This window comes from Gadus chalcogrammus, chromosome 7 (assembly GCF_026213295.1).
Source record: "Gadus chalcogrammus isolate NIFS_2021 chromosome 7, NIFS_Gcha_1.0, whole genome shotgun sequence".
Classification (NCBI taxonomy): domain Eukaryota; kingdom Metazoa; phylum Chordata; class Actinopteri; order Gadiformes; family Gadidae; genus Gadus; species Gadus chalcogrammus.
Window position 1 is genome coordinate 27,688,310 of NC_079418.1, and position 23,841 is coordinate 27,712,150.

At 45.7% G+C, this 23,841-nt stretch overlaps 3 protein-coding genes across 4 annotated transcripts in view; 1 reads left to right on the forward strand and 2 right to left on the reverse strand.

The window, feature by feature from the left end:
• The window catches only part of arhgef19 (Rho guanine nucleotide exchange factor (GEF) 19), a 17,908-nt gene extending 10,535 nt beyond the window's left edge, over positions 1-7,373 (forward strand). For both annotated transcript variants that reach the window (XM_056595641.1, XM_056595642.1), the window contains exons 3-16: positions 1-369; positions 743-875; positions 975-1,078; positions 1,192-1,448; positions 1,687-1,847; positions 2,297-2,449; positions 3,053-3,182; positions 3,558-3,632; positions 3,776-3,865; positions 3,993-4,156; positions 4,585-4,743; positions 5,256-5,335; positions 5,425-5,529; positions 5,965-7,373. The exon at positions 1-369 is cut by the window's left edge and continues 120 nt beyond it. In XM_056595641.1, the coding sequence (XP_056451616.1) occupies positions 1-369; positions 743-875; positions 975-1,078; positions 1,192-1,448; positions 1,687-1,847; positions 2,297-2,449; positions 3,053-3,182; positions 3,558-3,632; positions 3,776-3,865; positions 3,993-4,156; positions 4,585-4,743; positions 5,256-5,335; positions 5,425-5,529; positions 5,965-6,119 (2,135 nt within the window). In that variant the 3' untranslated portion in view covers positions 6,120-7,373. The remainder of the gene's footprint in view (positions 370-742; positions 876-974; positions 1,079-1,191; positions 1,449-1,686; positions 1,848-2,296; positions 2,450-3,052; positions 3,183-3,557; positions 3,633-3,775; positions 3,866-3,992; positions 4,157-4,584; positions 4,744-5,255; positions 5,336-5,424; positions 5,530-5,964) is intronic.
• On the reverse strand, positions 7,143-14,756 carry LOC130386627 (pleckstrin homology domain-containing family N member 1). The gene is made up of 11 exons (XM_056595643.1): positions 14,607-14,756; positions 13,258-13,354; positions 12,069-12,215; positions 11,467-11,553; positions 11,126-11,213; positions 10,743-10,864; positions 10,266-10,412; positions 9,620-9,706; positions 8,908-8,983; positions 8,320-8,396; positions 7,143-7,966 (listed from the first exon to the last, which is right to left on the reverse strand). Exons 1-11 carry the CDS (start codon positions 14,702-14,704, stop codon positions 7,787-7,789), a joined length of 1,206 nt encoding a protein of 401 aa, XP_056451618.1. The 5' UTR covers positions 14,705-14,756; the 3' UTR covers positions 7,143-7,786.
• Positions 14,757-16,101: 1,345 nt separating this feature from the next.
• Positions 16,102-22,353, reverse strand: ttll10 (tubulin tyrosine ligase-like family, member 10). The gene is made up of 11 exons (XM_056594872.1): positions 22,302-22,353; positions 21,776-21,905; positions 21,405-21,523; positions 21,017-21,134; positions 20,354-20,439; positions 18,922-19,117; positions 18,418-18,589; positions 18,064-18,204; positions 17,672-17,788; positions 17,252-17,345; positions 16,102-17,006 (listed from the first exon to the last, which is right to left on the reverse strand). The coding sequence occupies exons 2-11, from the start codon at positions 21,895-21,897 to the stop codon at positions 16,102-16,104; spliced, it is 2,070 nt and encodes a 689-aa protein (XP_056450847.1). The 5' UTR covers positions 21,898-21,905; positions 22,302-22,353.
• Between the last annotated feature and the right edge of the window lie 1,488 nt (positions 22,354-23,841).

A 23,841-nucleotide genomic window follows, 5' to 3' on the forward strand; every position in this document is an offset into this window, starting at 1 on the left:
AATGCTCTCCTCTGGAGACGGGAAACTGCCCTCCTCTGCTCGAGGCTGCAGTGGACCTCTGCCACTCCGATGGCTCGGACGCGTTCGATATGCTGGAAGAGCCCCTTCACATCACGGAGGACGTAGAGCCGGGGTCTCTGGAGAGCTGTGGGCCGGTGGACCCTTTGAACTCCACAGGGCGGAACTCTTTACCACAGACACGTCAGGTGGATCACGAGCACCGGCGCTTCTCAGCGTCGGAGCTGATCTCCAGACTTCAGCTGTCCCAGAGGAAGAACTCTTTCGCCCTGAAGCTGGGGAAATCACTGTCTGCTCGGGTAGCCTCCAGGGACAGACAGAGCTCCAGCTGCCTCGTCCCCCAACCCGACTGTAAGTAGCTGTTGGGAGGGCAGGAAGTCAAATTAGGTGACATAACTCTAAAGCCCCAGAATGCAGGTACAAAACTTGCCAAGTAACCCATTATCATTCAACTCACTCATTTAGTATTACTGTGTCATTTTCATTAATCCAAAACGGACTGTACCTGGGCAGGGATTGACGCTGTCCCTCCGTTATAAGTAATGTTTTCCGTTGCTCTTTTAATTCAGATATGTCAGTCGCTATCAAAGTCATTTTGATGTCAGTAATGGTGCAAGGAGAATAGAAAATCGCTTAAAAGCTTTTAGAGAATGAGGTGGGAGTCGATAGAAACCTTTTGCCACTTGCCCGGCTGCCCTCACCCTGTCTGTCGGCCTGTTCCCAGCTAAGTGTACCGTAAGGCAGCGTTGCCCGGGAGGCTCCAGCGACAGTGCTCCACAGAGCCCTGTGGGCCCCCCACCGTCCCAGGCCAACGTCGACACCAGCATGCTGCTGCAGCGATGGAGTACAAAGCTCGGGTAGGGTCATGTGGGCAAATCTGTTGAAAAACAAATCGTAAAGAATCATGGCGTGGATATTTTCAAACGGTTCTTCTGATTTTGTATTTTCCCCTCCAGCACAACTATTCCCAACAGGATGCGAAAGAAATCCATCGAGGAGGACTTCAGCACAACCTCTACGGTGGCCAGCTCAAAGCGCTTGTCGCGTTTTCTTCCGAGCTGTACGTTTCAAGTGATTACACTCAAGTCCAAACACTCCCTTCCAGCGTCCTAATCTTCAGTTCCTGACCATCGCTTTTCCTTGTCTGTTTGTCGTCATCCCTCGACCCTCCAGCGATTCTGTACCAGGAGTACAGCGACGTGGCCATCAACCGGGAGATCCAGAGGCAGCAGGGGAAGGAGCCCGGCACCGACGAGGAGGGGCTGAAGGGAGAGGGGTCGGACGGCTGCCCGTCTCCCTCCAACCTGTCTCCCTCCAGCTCCTTCCGCTCGTCGCGGGGCTCTGCCTTCGCCCTGTGGCAGGACATCCCCGACGTCCGCACCAGCGGGCAGCTGGACAACTTCAGCAACGAGGAGAGGAAACTACAAGAGGTAAAGGACGGACGCTCAAGAATGAATCCAGGTTTCGTTTTATTCAATTTCATTGTAGCCCAAGGATGGCCAGAATATGTTCATGCATTAATTCCTAAAAGGTAGATTGAATATTACTTCAAATTTGGATTCACAGGAGGGAACAGTGTATTCGTCCTCTCTCACAACTAGAACCTGAACATAAGAACTTAATCTTTATTAAAAAACCCAATACTCTTTTGCTTAATTTTGAAACCAGGCCAAGTTTGAGCTGGTGACGTCTGAGGCCTCGTACATCCGCAGCCTTAGCATCGCGGTGGACCACTTCATGATGTCCCCGGAGCTGGCCGAGTGCCTGGGGGCCCAGGACAAGCAGTGGCTCTTCTCCAAGCTCCCGGAAGTCAAAGATGTCAGTGAGAGGTGAAGTGAACAAGGTGGCGCCGACGTGTAGGACATTGCGGGCTCCCCCTCAGCTTTGCGTATTCACAGAGGATGCCTGGGATTTAAGCATTTCATGACCATTGAAGGAGCTGTCGATAAGATTGAATTACTATATTTTGGTTATTATTTGTTACAAATGCCATCCGTCAGCTATTAGTTAGTGAAATGCGTGCTGAGAATACCTGTAGAGGTGAAGGGTGCAATGTTTATTTTCTTGCTCTCTTCTGCTCTTTTCTTCTGTACAACTCTCTAATCTGACCTACAGCACCTTAAACATATTCTACTTGTTCTCAAATGCGTGTACTACAAACACCCTTTACCAACAAAGGTGCGCCCGTTCTTTCCCCAGTCCACCCCCTCCTCCAGCAGCAGTTCCCACGCATCCTGAGCGATCTATATCCGTACCGTGTTCTTCCTCCCGTGCCTAGGTTCCTTCAGGCCCTGGAGCGGCGTCTGGAGCAGGACATCCTGCGCTTCGACGTGTGTGACATCGTCTTCGACCACTGCCCGGCCCTGCGGAGGGTCTACCTCCCGTACGTCACCAACCAGGCCTACCAGGAGCAGACGTACCAGCGGCTGCTGTAAGCTGGGCATCACGTGCACCGTGACAACACCCGGTCGTGGCTCATAAAGACACTGGATACATACACACTCCCGCCGATAAAGCCGATATCAATGTTATCTCAGAGAAGGTCTGTCTCGCGCTCAAGTTGTTTGCAAGGAGTGAGGGTGTGTTTTGTGTTTTTACAGTATCATTGGGTCTACCAGGACAGGTTTCAAAAGCGATCACAGGCCACCCAGACACTATTTAATTATACTCCTAAAAGGCTGGTAAATATAGAGTCCATCATTCATCTACAGAGGAGGATAAGTGTTGTCACATGACATAACAACAAGATGTTGAAGGTGTCGAATTTTGAATCTGTTTAATTTATGAAGCGCTTTTTGTACACCAGGGGAAAATAAGAGAGATCATTACCATAAAAATGCAGATTATACGTGGTGCATGTTTATGTCATTGTTTTATGAAAAATGACCAGAGTACCCCAATAGTGAAACAAGATTACCACAAGTATGGATTCTATAAATTCTCTAATTATCTTTAATCTATAATCAATCAATCTATAATCAATACATAACATCTCGTGTCTCAGATTAAAATCTTCTCTGGCTTCGTCCCCCAGGCTGGATAACGCTCGCTTCCCGGGAATCCTGGCCCGCTTGGAGGAGGACTCGGTGTGCCAGAGACTCCCCCTCACCTCCTTCCTGATCCTGCCCTTCCAGAGGATCACACGGCTCAAGATGCTGGTGGAGGTACGCAGGAGCCAGCGAGTGAACCTCCAGCGCTGCCTTCGAGTCAGCACTTGACTCTCATTATGTGACGCTGAGATCTGATCCAGGCCGTGCTTGTACTAGCTAAACATTTTGGGTTCAGGTCCAGGATTTTTTTTAACCCTTTTCTCCTTAGGAGGTAAAGGCTTGATGATTAACAAGATGGATGGAATGTCAAAGATGATATATATATTTAAAACAAAACAAAAAAAACAAAACATATATATAAATGTATATTATATATTTTTTATATGCATTTGTTTATTTCAATTTTGTTTTCTAAAAGTTTTATACATAAATACAAAACTTTAGAAAAAAAAATCATTTTTTCTTTTTATGTACAACATATTTTTACAGAATATTTTAAAGAGGACGACTCCGGGTTCTAGAGACGAGGACACGGCCACAAAAGCTTTCAACGAGCTGAAAAAGGTAGCCACAGACGTAATCATGATAATGATCATAATCATCATTCAAGAAAGCTTTAGCCATCACTGGACACACAAGGATAGCATAGTATATATTTACTATCTGCTATGTTATTTACAAAAATCTTTTTTTTTCTTATTCCGAAGATCATAAAGGAGTGCAATTGCAGTGTGCAGTCGATGAAACGGATGGAAGAACTCATTCACCTCAACAAGAAAATCCATTTCGAGAGCAAGGTTTGCAATGTTTTGATTTTCGCAGTATCGTCTTGGTTTCTCCTCCGCGTCACCGCCTGTGCAGACATGCGTTGATGAGTGGGGCTTCCACCCTCCTAACCGTGGCATGCTGTGCCCCTCCGGCCAGATCTTCCCACTCATCTCCCAGTCCCGCTGGCTGGTGAAGCACGGGGAGCTGCTGGAGGTGGACACCCAGACCATGAGCATCTCCGGCTCCAAGCTGAAGCTGCCCACCAAGCCTGTGTACCTCCACCTCTTCAACGACTGTCTGCTGCTCTCCAGACGGAAGGAGTGAGTACAGAGACACAGATAGAGAGAGAGAGTAGCGTTTAGATAAGTTCAGTTTGATTTTTTTCTCCAAAATGCATCTGTTATTTGTATTATTATAAATACATCAGGGTTTTCTTAATGCATCAATTATTTTCATTTTATTTATTATATTTAATGAATTACTTAATGTATTTATTCATGTACTTATTTATTAATCAATTTATGTATTCGTTTATTGGTTCATTTTGTTAAGAGGCACATTGTCCTGTTAAGAAAATAACTATGATAACTTGATGCAATAACAAGTGAGTAACAAAGAGGATGGATGCAGTGACAGAGTTACGTGGACCCGGTCTGACTCCACTCAACATGATCCTCGTCACACACACGCTGCTGGTGTTTCACTGCGTGTCACAGCTCCCCCATGTCCTCTGCTCACCTCTCCGCAGCACGTGGAAGTTTGTGGTGTTTGTGCACGCCAAGATAGGAGAGCTGAAAGTGAAGGACCTCAGCCAGAAGCTGCAAGGCATCTCGGGCTTCATCTTCCACCTGCAGCTGTGTGGGGGGCAGCAGCCCAAGCACCAGATCCTGCTCAAGGCTCACACTGAGTAAGTTTTAGACCCAATCCCATTTCTACCCCTTACCCTTCCCCCTCCCCCCTTCCGCTTCCCCCTTCAAAACAAGGGGGAAGGGGTAAGGGGTGGAAATGGGATTGGGCATTAACCTCTCTTTGACCCCTGCTGTTGATACGACAGCTTTAACAACTCATCGTGACACGATGTTTTGAGAGAGAAAAAACGTTTTGAGAGCTTCTCAAAGGTCCTAACTTGGCGAATTGGTCATCTCTGAAGGTGATTCATCATTGCAGTCTTAATCCCGAAGCTCACCTGTGCAGAGAGGAAGAACCCAAACCAATTCCTCCAAAATGGCCGCAATAATTAAACACGCTCATTCATTTGAAACTAGATAATTGTTGTGTCTATTAGCAGCCCCTAGTGGCCTGAGCTGTAGCTACAGTTATAGCTATATCGTTTTCAAGTTTGCATCGCCATTATTGACCACGGTTCCTGTCCGAATCTAAACACAGTGGCTCTCTCTTGTCGCTCTCATGTGACCCCAGGAGCGGGAAGCAGAGGTGGATCACAGCCATGTTCCCATCCCATCCCCTGGAGGACATCGAGCAGGCCTGTGAGAATGAAGGTCAGTGGGTGTCTCAGCGTCATCATGGGCCCGGGATATAACCCTCCCTATGTCCATAAACACCCCGGCTGTCTCCCCCCCCCCTGCAGATCTGTCCCAGGTTCAGTGCATCAGGAGCTACCAGGGCCAGGAGCATGATGAGCTGACTCTGGAGAAGGCCGACGTGCTCCAGGCCAAGAACATCACAAGTGACGGTGAGAGGCATTAGCAGTTGACTTTATGGTGCCATAAAACAAATGCATATTGAACAAAAAGTTAGGATTTTTAAACTTCTTACGTTTTTTTAATTTACATTTGTTTTTGGTCAAAATGTAAAATTGTTAGCCTATAGCATAATTGCCTAAGTCGTATTTTGGCCAAATTGTGATAACTAACCTAACTCTACTCTTCTAATGCTGCTGATTCACTCTGCCTCATTGGCTATATCCTAAGCCAATCAGAGTGCTTTTTACATTCCATAATCACTATCTGCCTAAGTTATTTTTTACGCTAAATACAAGATGAACCTTCAAATTTGACTAAGGCAACTTTGCTATGAGGCTAACGAATTTTAAAAATTCAACTTAAAAAAAAGAACTGAGTGCTAGGCCTAACATCCCATGGTGTGTGGGCTACCGGTTCCTCCCCAGGCTGGGTGGAGGGCATCCGCCTCTCGGACGGGGAACGGGGCTGGTTCCCCAAAACGTACGTGGAGGAAATCACAAGCCGCAGCGCACGCCTCCGCAACCTCCGGGAGAACATCCGCATCAAGTGTGTCACGCAGAAACTGCAGGGGGGTCAGTAGGGGGACGGCGGAGTGTTGGCCCGGGGGGGGCCACCACGGTGAGGAAGATGGCGGCTGTAGGCCTCGGAGCCGCTGCAGCAGGCGGTCGTCTGATGGCTGTTTTACTACACTGTAGATAGGAGACCCTGATGTCAAATGCGGGTGCTAAAACCAAGCCAAGATATTTTTTCTATCTTTGCAGTTGGGTTCTCGTGATTTGTGTAGCTCTAATTAGACTTCTTTTTCTTGCACACTGGCTGTGAATGAACTCCGATACAAGAATAATTATGACACCGTTTTTTGACTTGCTCTAGTCCACATATTACAAGACACTATAGCCAGCCTTCTGTTGAAGGCTCTTCGATATCTTTTGTTCATGCTGGCAATGATTGCATTTCGTCTCAGAGAAATTAGATTCAGAGCATTCTGTGTAAAAAACATCAATTTTTAAGATTGGCCAAAATAAAAGGATAAAAGTAAAAAAAATACTTTAACTTAAGTGATCTGCACTGCATTTGTTTTTGTAATATCGCACAGCAATATGGCAACAGGAAGCACCACTCTTGACGAGTCCCATGAATCAGTCAAATGTGTCCTCACATGCTGCAAAGATTCTCAACTGTGGGTGATCCCCATCATTCTGATTGTCCTAGATTACTTCAATCAATCATTTTTAGACCACACAAAGCACTGAAGCGCTCTGGCCTGCAAGTCTCCGAACAAATTATTCCTGGCGATTCACCCAAGTTAATTCTCTAAACCCAGGTGGTCCCAAGTTGGATGCTTTTGGACGTATTGTTCTGAACGTTTCACTAATCATGATTAGTATGAAAGCTATATTCCAACGGCACATGTTTATAAATCCATTCCCTACCTATAAGCTGTTTGTTCTAATTTAATGTTTTTGCTTTTGCAGCATGTATATTTATACTCCAATAGCTGGTACATATCTATGGAGAACTGGAGTTTACATCCTTTAGATGTAGCCTACTTACTACTACGCCAAATGTATAAAGAAGAGAAAATTGCCTCCATAACTTTTTTGATGGTTATTTATATCAGCATACATTTTAATACAAAATCAATAACAATTACATTTATCATACACTGTCTTTGTACTTTATTGCAAAACACTGTAAATCTTGATGAAATAAACAAAAGTATTTTCTCTTTATTTTGTGTTTGGTATGATTGGTCCCTTGAACACACATTCAATGGATAAAAAAAATGACAAACTAATTTTAGACTTTTGTTCTGAAATACTAAAGGCTAAAAATTGCTCCATCTAGATTTTGTGTAAACACTTATAGAAATATAGAATATGATTATTGTCTCTTTCTCTAAACATGAGAAAAGTCGTACGTTTAATGTATCTCCTCATATAGAAAATGGCATTCTTCACCTTGTTAGACGGACCCTTCACCTAGCAGCCATCTTGACTAGCTGTAAAAACCCGTAAACCTTCACTCTAGAATCTTGGGGGGGAAACCATGACAACTCAATGGGGAATCTGGTGGGGAAATGGAATGCAGAAGTAGAAACAACGCATTGAGTTGTCATGGTCTCCAAATAACTACCCAACTAACCAATATGGCCGCTAGGTGAAATAGGTCCCTTACAACAGAGTTCCTGAGAGTTTCTCCACTGACCCAACGGGGTTTGGAGTGAGCTTCTTTCTACAGAGACAGCTAGAACACGCGGCTGTTGTGCATACTGTTGTCCACAGGGTTTCCTCTTGGGTGATGACAGCGGTGGTCAGTCTTGATCATCACGTCTTGACATTTCTTCTCGTGTCTCGGGAGCTTGGGCAGCGATGGAAGAGGGCCCTTGTAGTGGTGCGTCCCCCACTCTGGGCTGGCCTTCTTTGGCTGGGTGGGATCAGAATGCAGGTCATAGATACTCACGATATAAAGGGTACTGTTGTAATGAACTCTGGTAGGCTCACCAATTCAATTCTTGACAAAGTAAAACAGAAGCAATAAAATAATTTCAAGAATGCAGGGGCAAGTGTTGGATGGGATTTTTTAACGCAATGTACATTGCAAGTTTACCATAGGGTGGGGTAGGTCTACCCACTTCTCAAGTGATCAAACGCTTAGAATAACAGACATTGGCAAAAAAATACATAAATTAAGGTTTAACCGCTAAATTGATTGGCTCCATTGGTGAGATGGACGAGCGATTCAGCCTTTCAAACAAAGTATTAGGAACGCTGCCATACCGGTTTTAGGTGGAAGAGCCAGGTGTTGAGGTCCTGGAGACACGTGCACGACATCTGCAAGGGCTCCACCAGGTCCCCTGCAACACCAACAGCAAATCATCATCTCATCTCACACCTTCCGCCTCGCTCTGCCTTTTCAGGTGCTAGCACACTGCCCTAACGAACACCAACCAACCAGCCAGCCAATCACAAAGCCACATCAGGCCGGTGGGCCGGGCCTGTGATCGGTGGGTGGCTGCTGTCGGAGAAGGTTTCTCGTGGGGCCGACATGTCGGCTAACTTGTGCAAACGTTCTAAAGCTGTGTGTCTGTGGTAGTATGTCTGAACTTAAGAGGTCAACCTGTTGTTGTTCAGACCGTGTTGTAGCTGTTTGCGTGCATCTTCGATTTTAAAATGTAAATTGTATTAAGTATGTATTACTTTCAGAATCCTGACTCAATACTTATTGAGTTGTGTTTTGTTTCTGTGTATTATTTTCAACTGTATTCGACTTTCTCTATTATTCCCAGCAACATACCAGAATAATGTGTGCTGGTAAACTTAAATGGCGATTCATCTATTTCTGATTCAGAACACAGTTGAGGTTACCTCTCAACTCAAACTCCAGGCGCCCGGTGATGACGGAGCGATCCACCACTTGGACGGTTCGTCTGGCCACCCTACCCTGTGGAGAGAGACGTGTTCAGGGTTGTCTACTGCACACATCTCTGGGTTGTTGATGAATAGGTCTGAGTGGCTGAAATTGTTTCAGATGGCATTTGTCTTTGGATGGTGAACACGATTGTTTTGGGCTTTTGGTAAATGTCCTGGTCAGAAAACACAATCAAAATCAAATGATAGCAAGTATATTTTAGTACTGTTGTGCATTGTAGTGTACCTTTCAAACTTGCTCATATGTAGTCTAGCAAATCAGACTTTTGATTCATATCTAAAGGCAGACCAGCTCAGATCTGGGTAAACAGGGCATTTCACTTTCTCTCACACTTCATATTTGTTTCGACCGATCATGTTCTAAAGGCGGGGATCTATAAGCGTGTAATTGCAAACGTAAACCTGGCCAGTAGTGGTAAACTGTAAGAAAGTGTATATAAAGGTTTCAAATCAACACCGTGTCAGACTGGCCAACGTATAAAACATGCCTTCAAGTTTAAAGTTTCTTTTCGGTAGAAAATATCCGTAGTGAAACAGGAAACAAGGTGTAACTCCGCCCCTTGCAATTTTTCATTTCCGGCCCAGTCTCTGTCCCGCCTCCCCCCAGAAGTTCTGCTAGAACACAGTAGGACTGCTGATCCCATGTTACCTCATATGTAATGGAGATCCTGTTGTTGTCCACCGACAGTAGCAGCACGTCTTGTGGGTAGAGAACCATAAGCCTCTCTGCGACGCCCTGCGAGGCCAAAGAGACGCTTTAGTCAGAGTCAGCTTGAGTCATGCAATCACATGGAGAAGTCTGGCTTGTCTTTTCCTAGGTCTGTCTCTTAACCAACCATTCACCTGTATTTAACAACAGCCACTCAATGACAATGCACTCGGAACCCAAGCGGTTCTCAATACATTGATTACGAATACCTGTATAAATAGTCATATAAATCATGTAATGCTATGGTTTGGCCCTTTAAAACCTCTAAATGTTGACTTGAATTGGATTTATCATGCAATATCCGATGTGATAGGAATAGTTACCTATCTTTGAGTATTCATAATGTAGAAATGTGCGGTGACCTCTCTGTGTGTGTTCATAATATAGACTTATTGTTACCTGTCTGTGTGTTCATAATATAGACATCTGTTGTTACCTCTCTGTGTGTTCATAATATAGACATCTGTTGTTACCTCTCTGTGTGTTCATAATATAGACATGTGTTATTACCTGTCTATGTATTCATAATATAGACATCTGTGGTTACCTGTATATGTGTATTCATAATATAGACATCTGTTATTACCTGTCTGTGTGTGTTCATGATGCGGACGATGGATATGAACGCTGGCTCCCCCATGCGTTGGATGGGGCTTCCCTCCCAGCCGCGGATCACCGTTTGCAGTAAGAACTTCTTCAACTTCTCTCTTTTCCAATGCTCATCACAGGGCAACTGTAGGAAAGACGTGAAGAGGAACAATGTGGCTGCATCACCTGTGGACAGAGCCTGCTTGCTGTATTTTTTTCAGTCTATTAAACGTCATCAATAATAGTTCAAATTCAAAAGTGATGCCTTGAATGTTCTACAATAAGTGACCAAGCAAAATGAAACAATTCCTTTTACAATGATCCCCTGAACCAAACCGCAAGCATAAGCAGCAAATGTTTTTTATTTCAATAGACTCAAACAATGAATCGATTATCACAATATGATTCGATTTTAATCCACTATTCTCTGAATCGACTGATCTGTAAATCGTCCTAACGTGACATGTGGTGTTACCAGGTAGGACAGCGGGCCCTGGGCGGGGGGCAGGGGTCTTGGCGTGGACTCTAGGTGGTCCATCCAGGTTCCTACCTCCACAGCGCTGGGGCAGATGAACACCTTGGAGTCAACCATCGGACCTGAAGGTACAAAGGAAAAACACAACGCAAGTTTTGAATGGGCTTGAACCATGGTTGGATTATACATCATGAATTTGCAGTTGTTCACAATGAACAATACCATTTTTATTTATAAGACGCTTTCCATTCAAGTGATCTGATTGTGCTGTAAAGGGCTACAAAGTAGAGCTCAAACAATAAAACAAAAACTAGAAACAAACTAAAACTAAGTGTGATTAGATATAATGCCGTATTTAGGCTGTTGGTCTAGCGAGGACTTACTGCTGACTTCAAAGCCATCCAATGAGTGTGAGGTGTCAGAATCCCAGGAGAGAGGTCGGAAGGTCAGGCCAGATAGTGGCAGGATTCCCTGCAAGGGGACGGGAGAACACATTCAGTTTGGTTCGGTTGGTTTCCACCGTGAACAGAAGCCTATATTGAGTTCTCCTGGTTACTAAATAGACAGGCAACTCATATATATTGTTTGGTTTGTCTTCTGTCAATTGGGCCATCACCTTTGTCCGCCAGAAATTATTATGGCACAATGTATATTTGTTCAAATGTATGATCATTTCTGATAGGTAAACACTACTGTATTAAATGGGATAAAGAGAAATATAAACCTCATATACGAAGTCCTGCTGGAAGTGATCCACTGACAGGATCAACAAGTGAAACGAGAACAACACCAGGAAGTGTTCGCTCCTCTCCTATTGGAGAAAATGGAAATAAGAAGGAGAGAGGATTGGGCACAAATTCAAGTAAAACCAAGAGGTGAACATAAAAAAAACTTTGAAAACATGAAGAAACACATTGGCCTTGAATTATGTAGAAAACGCGATGGGTGGTAAGGCCTACATCACCTCAAGAGATGGCAAATGTAAAGTAAACTGACCATGAACCGACCATGAGTTGAGCCAAGGAGAAACATTTTCACTTGATTTAATGTCTTCTATTTTTTTGTATTTGATTTGTACCTGATCCTGCAAACTCTACACATTATTTCCACAGGCATCTTGCACCAGAAATAAGTGTGCTGCCTAGGTAATCAAAATGAGAGAATAGACATTTCCTGGATGTGTGTGCGTGTGTGCGTGTGCGTGTGCGTGTGCGTGTGCGTGTGTGAGTGCGTGTGTATGTGCGTGCGTATCTGTTTGTAATGTAATTTTCGCAGCACTCATCATTCAATTCATGTGTGTATTAACAGTTGGCGTGCGATGCCTACCTGTGTGCAAGTGTCATACAGTGTCACCAAAGACGAGTAGGCGATCTCTCCGTATGTTTGCGCCGGCTGGCCCTCCCAGTCCTTGATTGGCTGATGGGAATATATTCTGTGGTGTAACTCGTCTCGGGTCCTCCCCCACAACACCATCTAGTGGCCAGGTTAAGCACACGCACTATTCTTTTTATACATACAAGTCACTTCATCGGTCTGACTGACAGGTCTTCTCTAAACCTACTTAAGCCATAAACAAAAACATGGCAGGTGGATCTGGTAGTTTGTACTGTACCATGTCAGCAAATGTAATTCCTTTGCTTTACTATAGCTCATAAGAGAAACAAGTAATTTGAAATATATCTTGTCTTGTATTTCTAATTCTAAATCGACCTTGAGACAAATCAGAACACATCTGTTATTGTCAGCCAAAATTTGACCCACAACTTTTTGCTTAGCAGGATTCACTTGACATGTACATTTAGTTACGGGGCACACATACATAAAGAAATGAATAAAAAAAAAAACACAGAGAGGGGTTGACCAAAGGATTGTATCACCATGAACAGCATAGTTTATAGTTCATAATTTATTCATCCTTCAAACCATGAAGTTATTGGATTTCCTGGAAGCAACTAGATGTCCATCCTTATTGCCTTTCCGGTCCAGTTTCTCAGAGTTTATGGCAGGCATTAAGAGAAGGCGGTTTACAAGTTTAAGGATGTGAGCTTAAGTTTAGCTTGTAGGAATGCTGATTATCAGTGTATTACATTTACTTTGCAATGTCAACCAAAATAGCTTTGGTAAAATACTTGAGAGGACTGATGGTCTGACTAAATAAAGCTCACATACAATGTTTCCTTTTGTTTGCCAAACTTGTCATGGAAAGAATAAAAATAGAGTCTGCGTCAACGAGATTGAAAATTATTATTAAGGTTTCTTAAAGATACAAGTCTGAATTTTGTATTTTGATGTATTACATGAAACATTTTTGTTTCATGCAATAAAGTGTCCCTCTCTTTTGTTTGGATTTACAATATTCTCTCTCTCTTACACACACACACACACACACACACACACACACACACACACACACACACACACACACACACACACACACACACACACACACACACACACACACACACACACACACACACACACACACACACACACACAGACACACCACCCAGCTGACCTGCTGTTCCTGGTGGGGTACTGGGGGTTCACGTGGTGGGGGCTCATGTTTCCCGCTCTCCACCAGCTGAAGTCGGGGTCCTCCAACGTTCCAGAGCCTGAGCAGTTCAAACGTTTGTTTATGTCTTTTTAAGCCCATCATGTCAAAGCAAAAAAGCCCTACACACACACATCATGTAATAACTCAACATTATGTCTTATTTCTTCTCGTGTGCTCTATTACCCCAATGTAGTTCTCCCATACAGCGTTTAGACCAGACATAATCAGATTACCAGGGCCGGCGCGCCAGACAAATCTGACCCCTTCAAGCGTATTGATCTGACCCCATAGCTGCTGACCAGCAGCTTCTGGCCTAGTCCATGTGGTGGTGGTGGTGGTCTGCGTGTGTGTGTGTGTGTGTGTGTGTGTGTGTGTGTGTGTGTGTGTGTGTGTGTGTGTGTGTGTGTGTGTGTGTGTGTGTGTGTGTGTGTGTGTGTGTGTGTGTGTGTGTGTGTGCGCACTGTGTGTGCGCACTGTTTGTGCGCACTGTGTGTGTGTGTCTGGTGTGGTATGGTGTCGGTCGGTGTGTGTGGGTGTGTGGGTAGTTTGGTGTGGTGTGGTGTTGGTCTGTTTGTGTGTGTATGTGTCAGTGTGTGTGTGTGTGTGTATGTATAAACCACGCAAGTCGTCTTACATCGGTCGCAGTGACGGCCACATCTGCCGTTGTTTTAAGTTCCTGATAATCTGTGTGTGTTTATGATGAGTCCCACAATAAATCCGGGCCCCCTTCCTCATCCCCTGACTGTCTTATCATAATCTCCTAATCACGTCATTGCTGCATGAGTAGGTTCCCACAGTTCATGTTGCCTCAATGGGACCCCTATTCGTTTTACCAACACACTATTGTGCAGTCGGGTTGCCAGTGAACAGTACCCCTATAAGTCATTTTACAGGGACTGTAGTGCTGTCTTAAAGTGTTGCTAAAGATAGGCCCACATTAAGTTTGCATTGGCTGGAAAGCACATTTATGCACAGTTCAAATTCAGCTGCAGGACATGTGAACTTGTCTTTAGAAGAGTGCGTGTCTATCTGTGTGTGTCTGTTTATATGTGTGTGTGTGTGTGTGTGTGTGTTTGTGTTTGTGTTTGTGTGTGTGTTTGTATCTGTGTGTGTGTGCATATATTTTGCTACAAACTACTGCTCAATCTTTCCACTTCCTCCTTCTCTCAAACAGTCAGTTCCTTATTCACCTTCATCGACATTATCTCTTTGTTGTATTAAAGCCATCCATTTCCATTCAACTCAAAGAGATCCCACAGTCCAACAGGTGTTCCCAACAGGCCCATAGCTGTACCAGTGGTTTTCCTTACCCTGAGTATTCCCCAGTGAGTTCCAGGAGTTCTATCTCGTCTGGTCCCACCTCGTCGATGCCTGCCGTATTCCTCTGGGTCATACTGCAGCACCCCATGCCTGGAGAGTCTGTCTGCACCCCTGGGTGTCTCGTCTCCTGCCCTCCTCCTCAGTCCCTCGTCCACAGACTGAGCACCATCTGCCCCAGCCCTCTGCCCCAGTACTGCCCCTCTCTCGGTGGCTGGCTCTCCAAAACCCCCACCAAACGGATCAGGTCAGAGGCAGGGGAGGAGGGAGAGAGGGAGGGAGGGGACAAGGGGAGGGAGGAGGGGAAGGAGGGAGGGAGAGGGATGAGGAGAGGGAGGAGGGAGGGAGGGAGGGGAGGGGAGGGGGGGGGACAGGGGGAGGGAGGAGGGGAAGGAGGGAGGGAGAGGGATGAGGAGAGAGAGGAGGGAAGGGGGAGAGGGGGGAGGGAGGGGAGGAGGGAGGGGTAGGGAGAGCGGGAAAGCGGGGGAGGGGAGGAGCGGGAGGGAAGAAGCTACCAGGGGTAGGCAGAGTGGGAAGGCGGGAGGGTTTTTGAGAGACCACCCCCCCCCCTAAGAGGACATTCAGTCTGAGGAGATTGTAGGGAGGCAGTAGCCCCAGTTGGCGGTTGCGGCTACTAAGCCATCTTGCACCAAATCACCCAAAAAGCGCCTCTTCTCAAAACAGTGGCGTCAGCATCAGAGCGTCGGAGGAGGACCGGCGGGCAGACTAGCAACTTTGCGGCGACAGCACATGGTGTGCGCTGTCCGCTTCCTTCCTCCTTCATTCCCCCCGAATGAGGAGAGCCGTCGGGACCCGAACACAACGCACTGACGTGTCACACGGACCAATCAGGTCACATTATGGCCGAGGAGACCAATGTGCGTCAAGCCACTTGTTAATTGCTGAAAGTACCGCCCACACTCGCATGTACACACGGGACACCATAACCTCAAAATAGGAAACACATGATCCGTCGCGTTGAGTTGTTTAAGGGTTTAATAGCATCAACAGTGTTTAAACATGAGGGCGGGGGGTGTTGACAGTTAACAAGGAAATATATGGAAGCTATTGGCAAGGCCCCATACCAACAAACCACAACCACAAAGGCCTCTGCCAGCGTGCTGATGTATTGCCCTCTGTGGATTGTCCCTCGCGGTTAGTTACTGCCTAGACAACACATCTGCTCCATGCTTTTCCCGGTGATCAACTCGAGAGTAGATAGAAATAGATTTCTGAATCTGAAACAATGGGCACAAGATAATTTTTGTAGTAGTATGATGTAGTCATCACGACAAATTGTATCGGATTCAGACACAATCGGATTTTTGTTGTAACGTCTTAGCTGTACGAGCTGATTATTTGCTGAGTACGACAGGGCACAACTTTTTCTTTCTACGAAACATAGCCCGTATCTCTTATAGGGCTGATCGGAAAAGTAAAATAATCAAAAGAAAAATAGCAAAAGACGTCTCTTGGGCCGTAACGTCCCTATTTGCATATCCAAAATCGCAGCTCCCCCTTCTTGTTCCCATTGGGAAGACAGCCACCTGTGTTCCCGCCACCCGCGCTGGCCTCGTTCCCCTTCTCCTGACTTCCTGTCCACACGGGACGTCCGGGATGTGGGGAGGGTATGGTTTGTTGGGCCCTGAAGCTGCTGCTAGACAGTGCACCCCCGGGCCTCTCCTCCTTTGAACCACCGGCCCCTTCACCGAGCTCTCTCGTTGTCGGCAGTGACGCCAAGTTCGCTCTCTTGGGCCTACGCTTCTTCCCCGCGATGTAATACTCCGGCGGCGGCCATAAACATTTGTTCAGCCTCAGTTCAACCCGGGAATGGGAGGACTTGAGCGGAAGGCCGCAGACGTGCGTGGAGAGTGTTTCTGTCCGGCCGGAGGCGGCGGTGAGCTCTTGCGGTGGAAATGACAGCGTGTTCACCTCGAGTGCCATCATTGGGCACGGGTCATTGGGGGACGGGACGTGGCGAGCGGTCGAAGAGGGAGACGACGTCTCCGGGAGATTTGACTTTGACTTTGAAGTATCCAGGTTGCCGACATCCTCCGATTCTGTCCCAGAGACGCAGGAGGTCCTCACTCTGTTCGTGTTCCCCAGACTGCGTCTCCGTGGGGCTGCGGGGTCGTGCCTCTTGGTGGCGGTTGGGGCGGTTGTGTTGGGGATGGCTGGGGTGGTGTTGGTGGTGGTGGTGGCAGTGGTGGTGGCGTTCTGTTTGGATGTACTGCTCGGTTGGACTCCGCCCGGGGTTCTTCTCCTACCCCCAGGGCCTGAAGCCCGGGTCAGGGGCTCTGGGGAGCTGTACAGCAGGACAAAGTGCCTCTGGCTGATCAGCGGGAGGATCTCCTGTCCACACAGACGCTTACTGAAGATCTCCAGAGTGATGTCTGGGCAGGAAAAGCAAAAAAATGCAGCCTATTATTCAATCAGTCAATTGAGTCATTTTGTCACACAGCAAACTATTAATAGGTATTTTGATTAAAAAAATAATTGTGTTTGAATCATAATCATTTTGAGAGAGTTTTTAGGTAGTGCGATTTTGGGTAGAGCGAGGAAAGCCTCAAACGCCTTCAAACCCTCTATGATGTTCCAAACTGTAATTCACTGCACTGTGTTAATGGGTGATGCCCACCCAGCGTCTCCCCCAGCATGCTGGGAACCACGTCCTGCAGGACCCCACAGTTGGTCGTCAGTGCGGGGTTACAGTTCATCTCCAACAGCCACACCTAGGACCCAACACACCGGAGACATCAGGCCCGAGGGAGGGTTGCACCAAAGCTTCCATATTCTGGGGTTAGGGTTTGGTTTTATGTTTATGGTTTGGCTGCCAGGACAACAAGACAAGATTGGGTCCGCAATCCAATGAAGGGTTCCACAAAGAGCGACCGCAGGAGACCTGTGGTATCGCTGTGCAAGAGGACTACTTTTATTATGAACGTTCTAACAAAATGTGGCCTGACTGGTTTTATTGGGAACATGTCTTTAGCGTTCCCACGAAAAACTGTGCCCTGGGTAGTTGTAGGCGTCATAGGGGAAATGGAAACCTACGCACCTTAAACTCTTCGTCAATGAGGAAGTCACAACCGAGCAGGTCAAACAGGCCTAATTTGCGGTCCAACTTGGATTTAACTGCCAGGAAGCACTGGAACATGATCTGCTTCATGGAGCTCTGGCACAGAGAGAACCCAAGAGACAGATCAATATCACAGAAACAGGTTGGTTAAAATTGTGGTTTATTTTCTAATCTTTTTTATAGTCCTTTGGTAAGAAATTGTGATATTTTCATTTGGAGCAAATGACTTTAACATACCATACTATTTCAAACAAAAGATAGAGATAACATATCTACCTTCTTGAATAAATGAGGTCATCCTAATCCCTATTTTAAACCGACCCTTGCACAACAACAATCATTAAAATCATAATGAGCCCCTCGAGGCTTACAGTGAAGTCGCCCGTTATCCAATCCCTCGGCAGACCCTTAGCAACGCTGTATGTGTCGTTGACGTAGTCGTTTAATTTCTCCATGGACCACACGGTGTCCTCCTTCAGCACGCTGTACATCGGGTTCTTCTTCTGCATGTACTGTGGACAGACAGCAGGGGGCGCAAGAGACAGGAGGAATAGCAGCGTGGAAACCATAAATGTAGCAAAATGTTGGTCGGGAAATTACTTTTGTAATTATTTTAGGTGAGATTCCCACTGAACATTTCCCAATGGTTTCAATTTGTCCGCGAAACAGAACGGACAGCACGCCAGAAGCCCTGGAAGTGGAAGTGGCCTCCAAGAAGGTTTTACCTGATTGGTCAGGTGGGCTGTGAGATTGTTGGATCTCGGGTCATAGGGGTCACAGGTCAATCGAGCGTAACCATGGCGAAAGAAGACGATGTACGGATCCGTGCAGGCGATGAGGAGGTAGGACCGCACATCGAACTTCCTTCCCTCCAGCAGTAACGGGTTGTTGACGTACCTGTAAGAACCAAATCTCAGTCCGCGGTTTCCAACAAAGCTGACTCATGTCATCATTTTCGCTGGACAGTAGTAAATACTGACACATTCAACGTAAAATAAGCCTATCAATGGCACCCATCTTAAAGTGCTGCAGGTAATAAACAAATATAAAAAAAGAAAAGAAAAAGCCAAATAAATGATCAGTGTAGAACGTTTTAGTGTCTATATGTGTCCACTTAATAATTGTAAAATATGATTTTCCATGTAAGCATTGCTCTGTAAGCCTATATATACCATGGGGGTATAAGGATCCTATAGGAGCCCCTCAGGGAACACATGGGCTGCCCTTACCGTTGAGCGATGTGTGCCTGTGGGGACCGGATGTTTGCCCTCCCCCGGTTGCTCTTGCTGCTCTGCTGCTGCTGCAGCCTCAGCCGGAGGCCGGCCACGTCTTCCGGGGTCTTTAGGAGGAAGATCCCCTTCCCCTGGTTCATCCCGGTGGGCTTGCAGATCCACACGCATGCCCCCTGATGTCCATCCTTCACACCTGGCAACCAGAAGAAATGGACCGCATTTAATAGATAGATAGATAGATAGATAGATAGATAGATAGATAGATAGATAGATAGATAGATAGATAGATAGATAAATCCCTTAATAATCCCAGGGGGAAGCTATTTTTGTCACGAACTCCAGATATACATACACAAATATTAAGAATTATATATATATATATATATATATATATATATACAACCTAAGAAATACAAATACCGGGTGTATCTGGCCTGAGGCCACTCACTGCTATGAAATGAGTCTCGCATTCACCCATTCAAACACACATTCATTCACTCAAGGCAACAGCCAAGCTTGTAGGGACGGGAGAAGGTTAAGGTTAGTCGTCTTTCTCGGGGACACCTCAACCATGTTGCTAAGAGGAGTCGGGGATCGAACCAGCAACCTTCTGGTTTCCAGACAACCTGAGTTACTGCCAGTGCCTTTGGGCTCATGACACCTTCTCCCGCTCTTCTGCTGCTTAAGCCTCCATTCCTTTGTTTGTACCATGCTCAGCTGCACACTCATGAAATGAATCCTTTGGGGAAAATAACCGAATAATCATGCATCACAGATCCATTGTGTAGCAGAACTCGGAGGATTTCTTGGCCCGCTGTTCAGTTGGAACACGGTATACCAGGATATACACACGCCTGTCTGAAGAGTCGTGTTGTGCTTGGACTGCTGGCCTCTACGGTGAAACACTTCCTTGTGTGTCTCTGTGTGCGTGCGTGCGTGGCTCTGCCCTCTGCAAATCTGTCTCTATGGCAACCCCATGGCCTCCGGATGATTGTATCATGTCCTCAAGGGAACTGGAGAACGGTATTTTTCCAACGTCTGCAATCTTAATGATTGCAGACACCTAGGTTCACTGTTGAATAATTTACACAAGCGGTTTGGATTATAAATCCTCCTCCCATTGTAATTTTTTTTTTATCAAACATCCATCTATTGCACTTTTTACACAATTCATATTTTATTCTGTTCTTCCGTTTATTTATTTATTAAAGTGCTAACTTGTGTGCTCGTATCTCTCTATCCCTTCTCTCTTTCCTCCTTTTGACATTTGACGAAGCATTTCTCTGTACGGTAATACATCTCTCTGCTACAGAAGATCAATCAACTTTGATCTGATTTTGATTTGACCTTTGACATGAACCACGAGTGAAACCCGGTTCAGGCGGCGTCGTGGTTCGCCGGGTTCAGCATGTTTTCCGGTTCTCTTTACCGTTCTGCTGAGCAAAGAACGCCTCCCTCTCCTCGCTCAGGTCCAGGCGAAACGTGTCAGGGAAGAATTGCTCCATCTTCAGCCTCCTGCAGAGATCATCGGGAATAGGCGACGCCCTTGTGGTTAGATACGTGGCCTGTGGGCTGCGTGCTGTACACACCATCGTGCGTGCCAAGGGCCCGCTAAGGAGCCCACAGTGAACATGAGAAACTCTCGCTTGGAGCATTGGCCTCTTGGGCAGAGCACACGCACAAGCTTGTTTTAATCCAAGGATTTGGTAAGAAGTTCCACAAATTTTGAATTTGAAAAATGTCATTTAAACTCAAGCACATATTTACTCCATTTTATAATCAACACAGAAATATTATAGACTCAAACAGGAAATCCGCATAACCAACATGAAGAGCTACAAGGAGTCATTCAATGCTAATTCAAAGTGAGTGTTATGATTATTAATGGGCAAAGAAAGTCAGCTTATTGTTTGCTGATAGTGATAAGTGAGCTGAGTGATTAGGAAACTATCATAGTGAATAGTGACCAGCTTATACCGAAGTCTTGGAGTCACTATTTTACTGAGTAGTGGCCAATTTGTAGCTGAGTCCTAAGTCCAGTTATACCTGAGTTCTTGAGTCACTATTGTATTGAGCAGTGACTAGCTCATACCTGAGTCCCTGAAAGTTGACTTTGGTGGAGACGCGCTCAAACGCCCGCAGGCTGCTGAGTAGTCCGATCTTGGAGGTCAGAACCGTGTTGTTGGGGATCTGGTACAGAAGCTGGTGCCCTGGGTGTAATACAACCACAACAGCACTCACTGATGTAATTTGGTTTGAGTGCCCTGCAATGCACTATTTAAATGCAAATTCGTTATGATTAATCAAAATAACATTGGATACCACCACCATGTATGTATTTCTAATAATATATGTATAATATGCATCTGATATAATTCTAGAACCATCCTTCTGTGTGGGAACAGAAAAGAGTCATTGGTTGTTCATTACAAAACATAATCAAAGCTATAGTTACAGTGACACAGCGGAAGTAGCAGTACCTTCTCTGAAGTGGTGGTAGTTGGCTCGTGACTTGATCTCACACCACTTGAGCTTGTAGTCTGTCCTGTGCTGGTCGTGAATGCGCTGCCAGCCCTTGTCTTCACAGTACCGGCTCACGCTGCTTTCACACAAGACGAGGAAGGCCTTGCATTACACCACATGGGTACTTCCAAAGTGTAATTTATGTTGATTATTTTTGGTTGAATTGTACAAAATAGGAAATCGCTTTCATTCTGATATCGAATAAATGCTCAACGCACACAAAGGTGGTCATACTTGAACATCTTTCATGATTTACACGAAACGATTCTTTTTTTGATAAACGCTTTGTTCGCTAAACGTTTATTTTTTGCTGAGTATATTTTCGTACATCTTGGCCCCGTTGGCTCCTCCGATGTAGTAGAAGGGCCCTCTAGACCCCCGGGGCTCCAGGGTCCTGACCCTCCTCTCCCTCCTGGGGCAGGACTTCCTGTCGCTGTTTGATGCCAGCATGTAGCCACCTGCTCCATTTAACCACAGACACATCAGATAAACACCAGGGCAGGGGAGCTCTCCTTAGGTATTATCAAACACATCGTTTCCGTACCGAGGCCTTGACTTCACAAACTTCATAAGCTAAATCATAAAACACTGAAAGCATTTGCTTGAGATATCCAGAGAATCTCTGACTTCAGGGACTTATTTTTTCAGCCAAGAGACAAGTCAGGTTTTAAGGCAACGGAATTATTGTGTACATAGACACAGACACACACGCACACACACACACACTCATTTGCTCCCTCACTCCCTCACTCACTCACTCACTCACTCACTCACTCACTCACTCACTCACTCACTCACTCACTCACTCATACACCCACACACACACTCCAACACAAACACACACACACACCCACCTAGCGCTCCATCCCAGCTTTGTCTCAGTGATTGGCTACTCCTCTCCGCAGAGCCTTCATCGTCCTGTAGCCTCTCGTTCTCAGGGACAGTTCCTCCTTGTGTGTCTCCCCCAGACTCCTCCCCTTCCTCCTCCTCCTCCTCCTCCTCCCCCTCCTCACCACGGCTTGGCTCCATGCAAGTCTCTGATGACATCACGGTCGCTTGACCCCTTGGCCACGCGCAAATTATTGATGGATTTTTATTTTCATCAGGGCCCACCCTCCACAGGTGTCAGGTGACCTCGTGGTCTGCAGGTGGTTGGTGGGAGGAGTCAGGGTGCGCTGGGGAGCCCCTGCAGTGTAAAACAAGCACACCCTGTGTTTTCTTTTATTCATGCTGTTGTTCTACTTGAGAAAGGCCGCCACCAACAACACAAAACAACCGGCACTGTCTTGAACGTTTTCTATAAATATTCTGATGATGAACTGCTGGCAAATTGTTACGGAAGTTGTTTTGCATAGCAACACGTTCATTTACTCTTTTAGTGCTCTTGAGAAAAAACAATAAATAGAAAATAGGTTTAAGAAGTAATGCTTCAAATCGGTTGGAAGGCAGTGAACTTTGACCGCAGTTCTACAGACACCAAAACCGACACAGCCAGACACACAGCCGACGTCCATTCAAAAAGTGCTCAGCCATTCCTTATATTGTGTCCAAGAGTGGGGCCAAAATAAACAACCACTACTCACAGTAGACTGAAGAGAATGCTGAATAGTGACCTGCAGGAAGAGCCAAACCCTCTGTCTTCGGTCTGTCCCTGCCATGGGCTGCTGCTGTACTCTATTACTTTGCTGAGCAAGCAATGAGAATGGTTACGCCAACTTAGACCAGGGTAAACAATCACTGGTTGCCAGGCTTCCTTAGCAACAGTTGCTAATTCTAGAATGAAATTTGCAGCAGAACAAACACAATACACAGCAAACAAGGGCTGATAGCCCACTCTAACATTAGCCTCATTCAATATTAATTACACTCAAGTCTTTGTTCTTTAGTAATATAAGACAGGTCTAAACTCATTTTACCATTGCAAGGGGGTTGTGTAGACCAACCTTTTAAACAGTAAATAATAGCATTCGATAAGAAATAGGAAAGGTGGTTAGTAAAAGGAAAATACTATAAAAATGTCTCATAGCCAACCACAACCTATTGAGTTAATGATTTATTTGTTTCTACCATAAAATGGTATAACTATTATGGGCCGTTGGTACAGACTTTGTACGTCTGTGTTGTAAACATCTGAATCCACCCCAAAGTAAGTGTGCACTTAATCCAAATAGCATACGCTCTTCATATGCTAAATCCACTAATGATTCTCTGTGTGTGTGATGTGACCAAGCCCTACCCCACCCAGCCTGGCCCAGCCACGGTTAGTAATTACCCATAACCCCCTCTTCCTTTCAACACCCTCCCAGATCATTGACTGGGCTTGGATTCCCATTTAGATCAAACATACGTTACACAACCATACAATTTACTCATAGTCTATCTGTGAGGGACGTA

Excerpts from the sequence above, each read along its gene's own strand:
- ttll10 (XM_056594872.1), bottom strand. The coding sequence starts at position 21,897 with ATGCTGGCATCAAACAGCGACAGGAAGTCCTGCCCCAGGAGGGAGAGG. Across the intron at positions 21,524-21,775 it reads GGAGCCAACGGGGCCAAGAT|CGTGAGCCGGTACTGTGAAG; the intron begins GTACGAAAATAT and ends GTGTGAAAGCAG. Across the intron at positions 20,440-21,016 it reads GTCAACTTTCAGGGACTCAG|GAGGCTGAAGATGGAGCAAT; the intron begins GTATGAGCTAGT and ends TGATCTCTGCAG.
- LOC130386627 (XM_056595643.1), bottom strand. The coding sequence starts at position 14,704 with ATGGGGTGCTGCAGTATGACCCAGAGGAATACGGCAGGCATCGACGAG. Across the intron at positions 13,355-14,606 it reads CTCACTGGGGAATACTCAGG|GCTCTGGAACGTTGGAGGAC; the intron begins GTAAGGAAAACC and ends TGAACTGCTCAG. Across the intron at positions 11,214-11,466 it reads AGCAGGACTTCGTATATGAG|GGAATCCTGCCACTATCTGG; the intron begins GTTTATATTTCT and ends GTCCCCTTGCAG.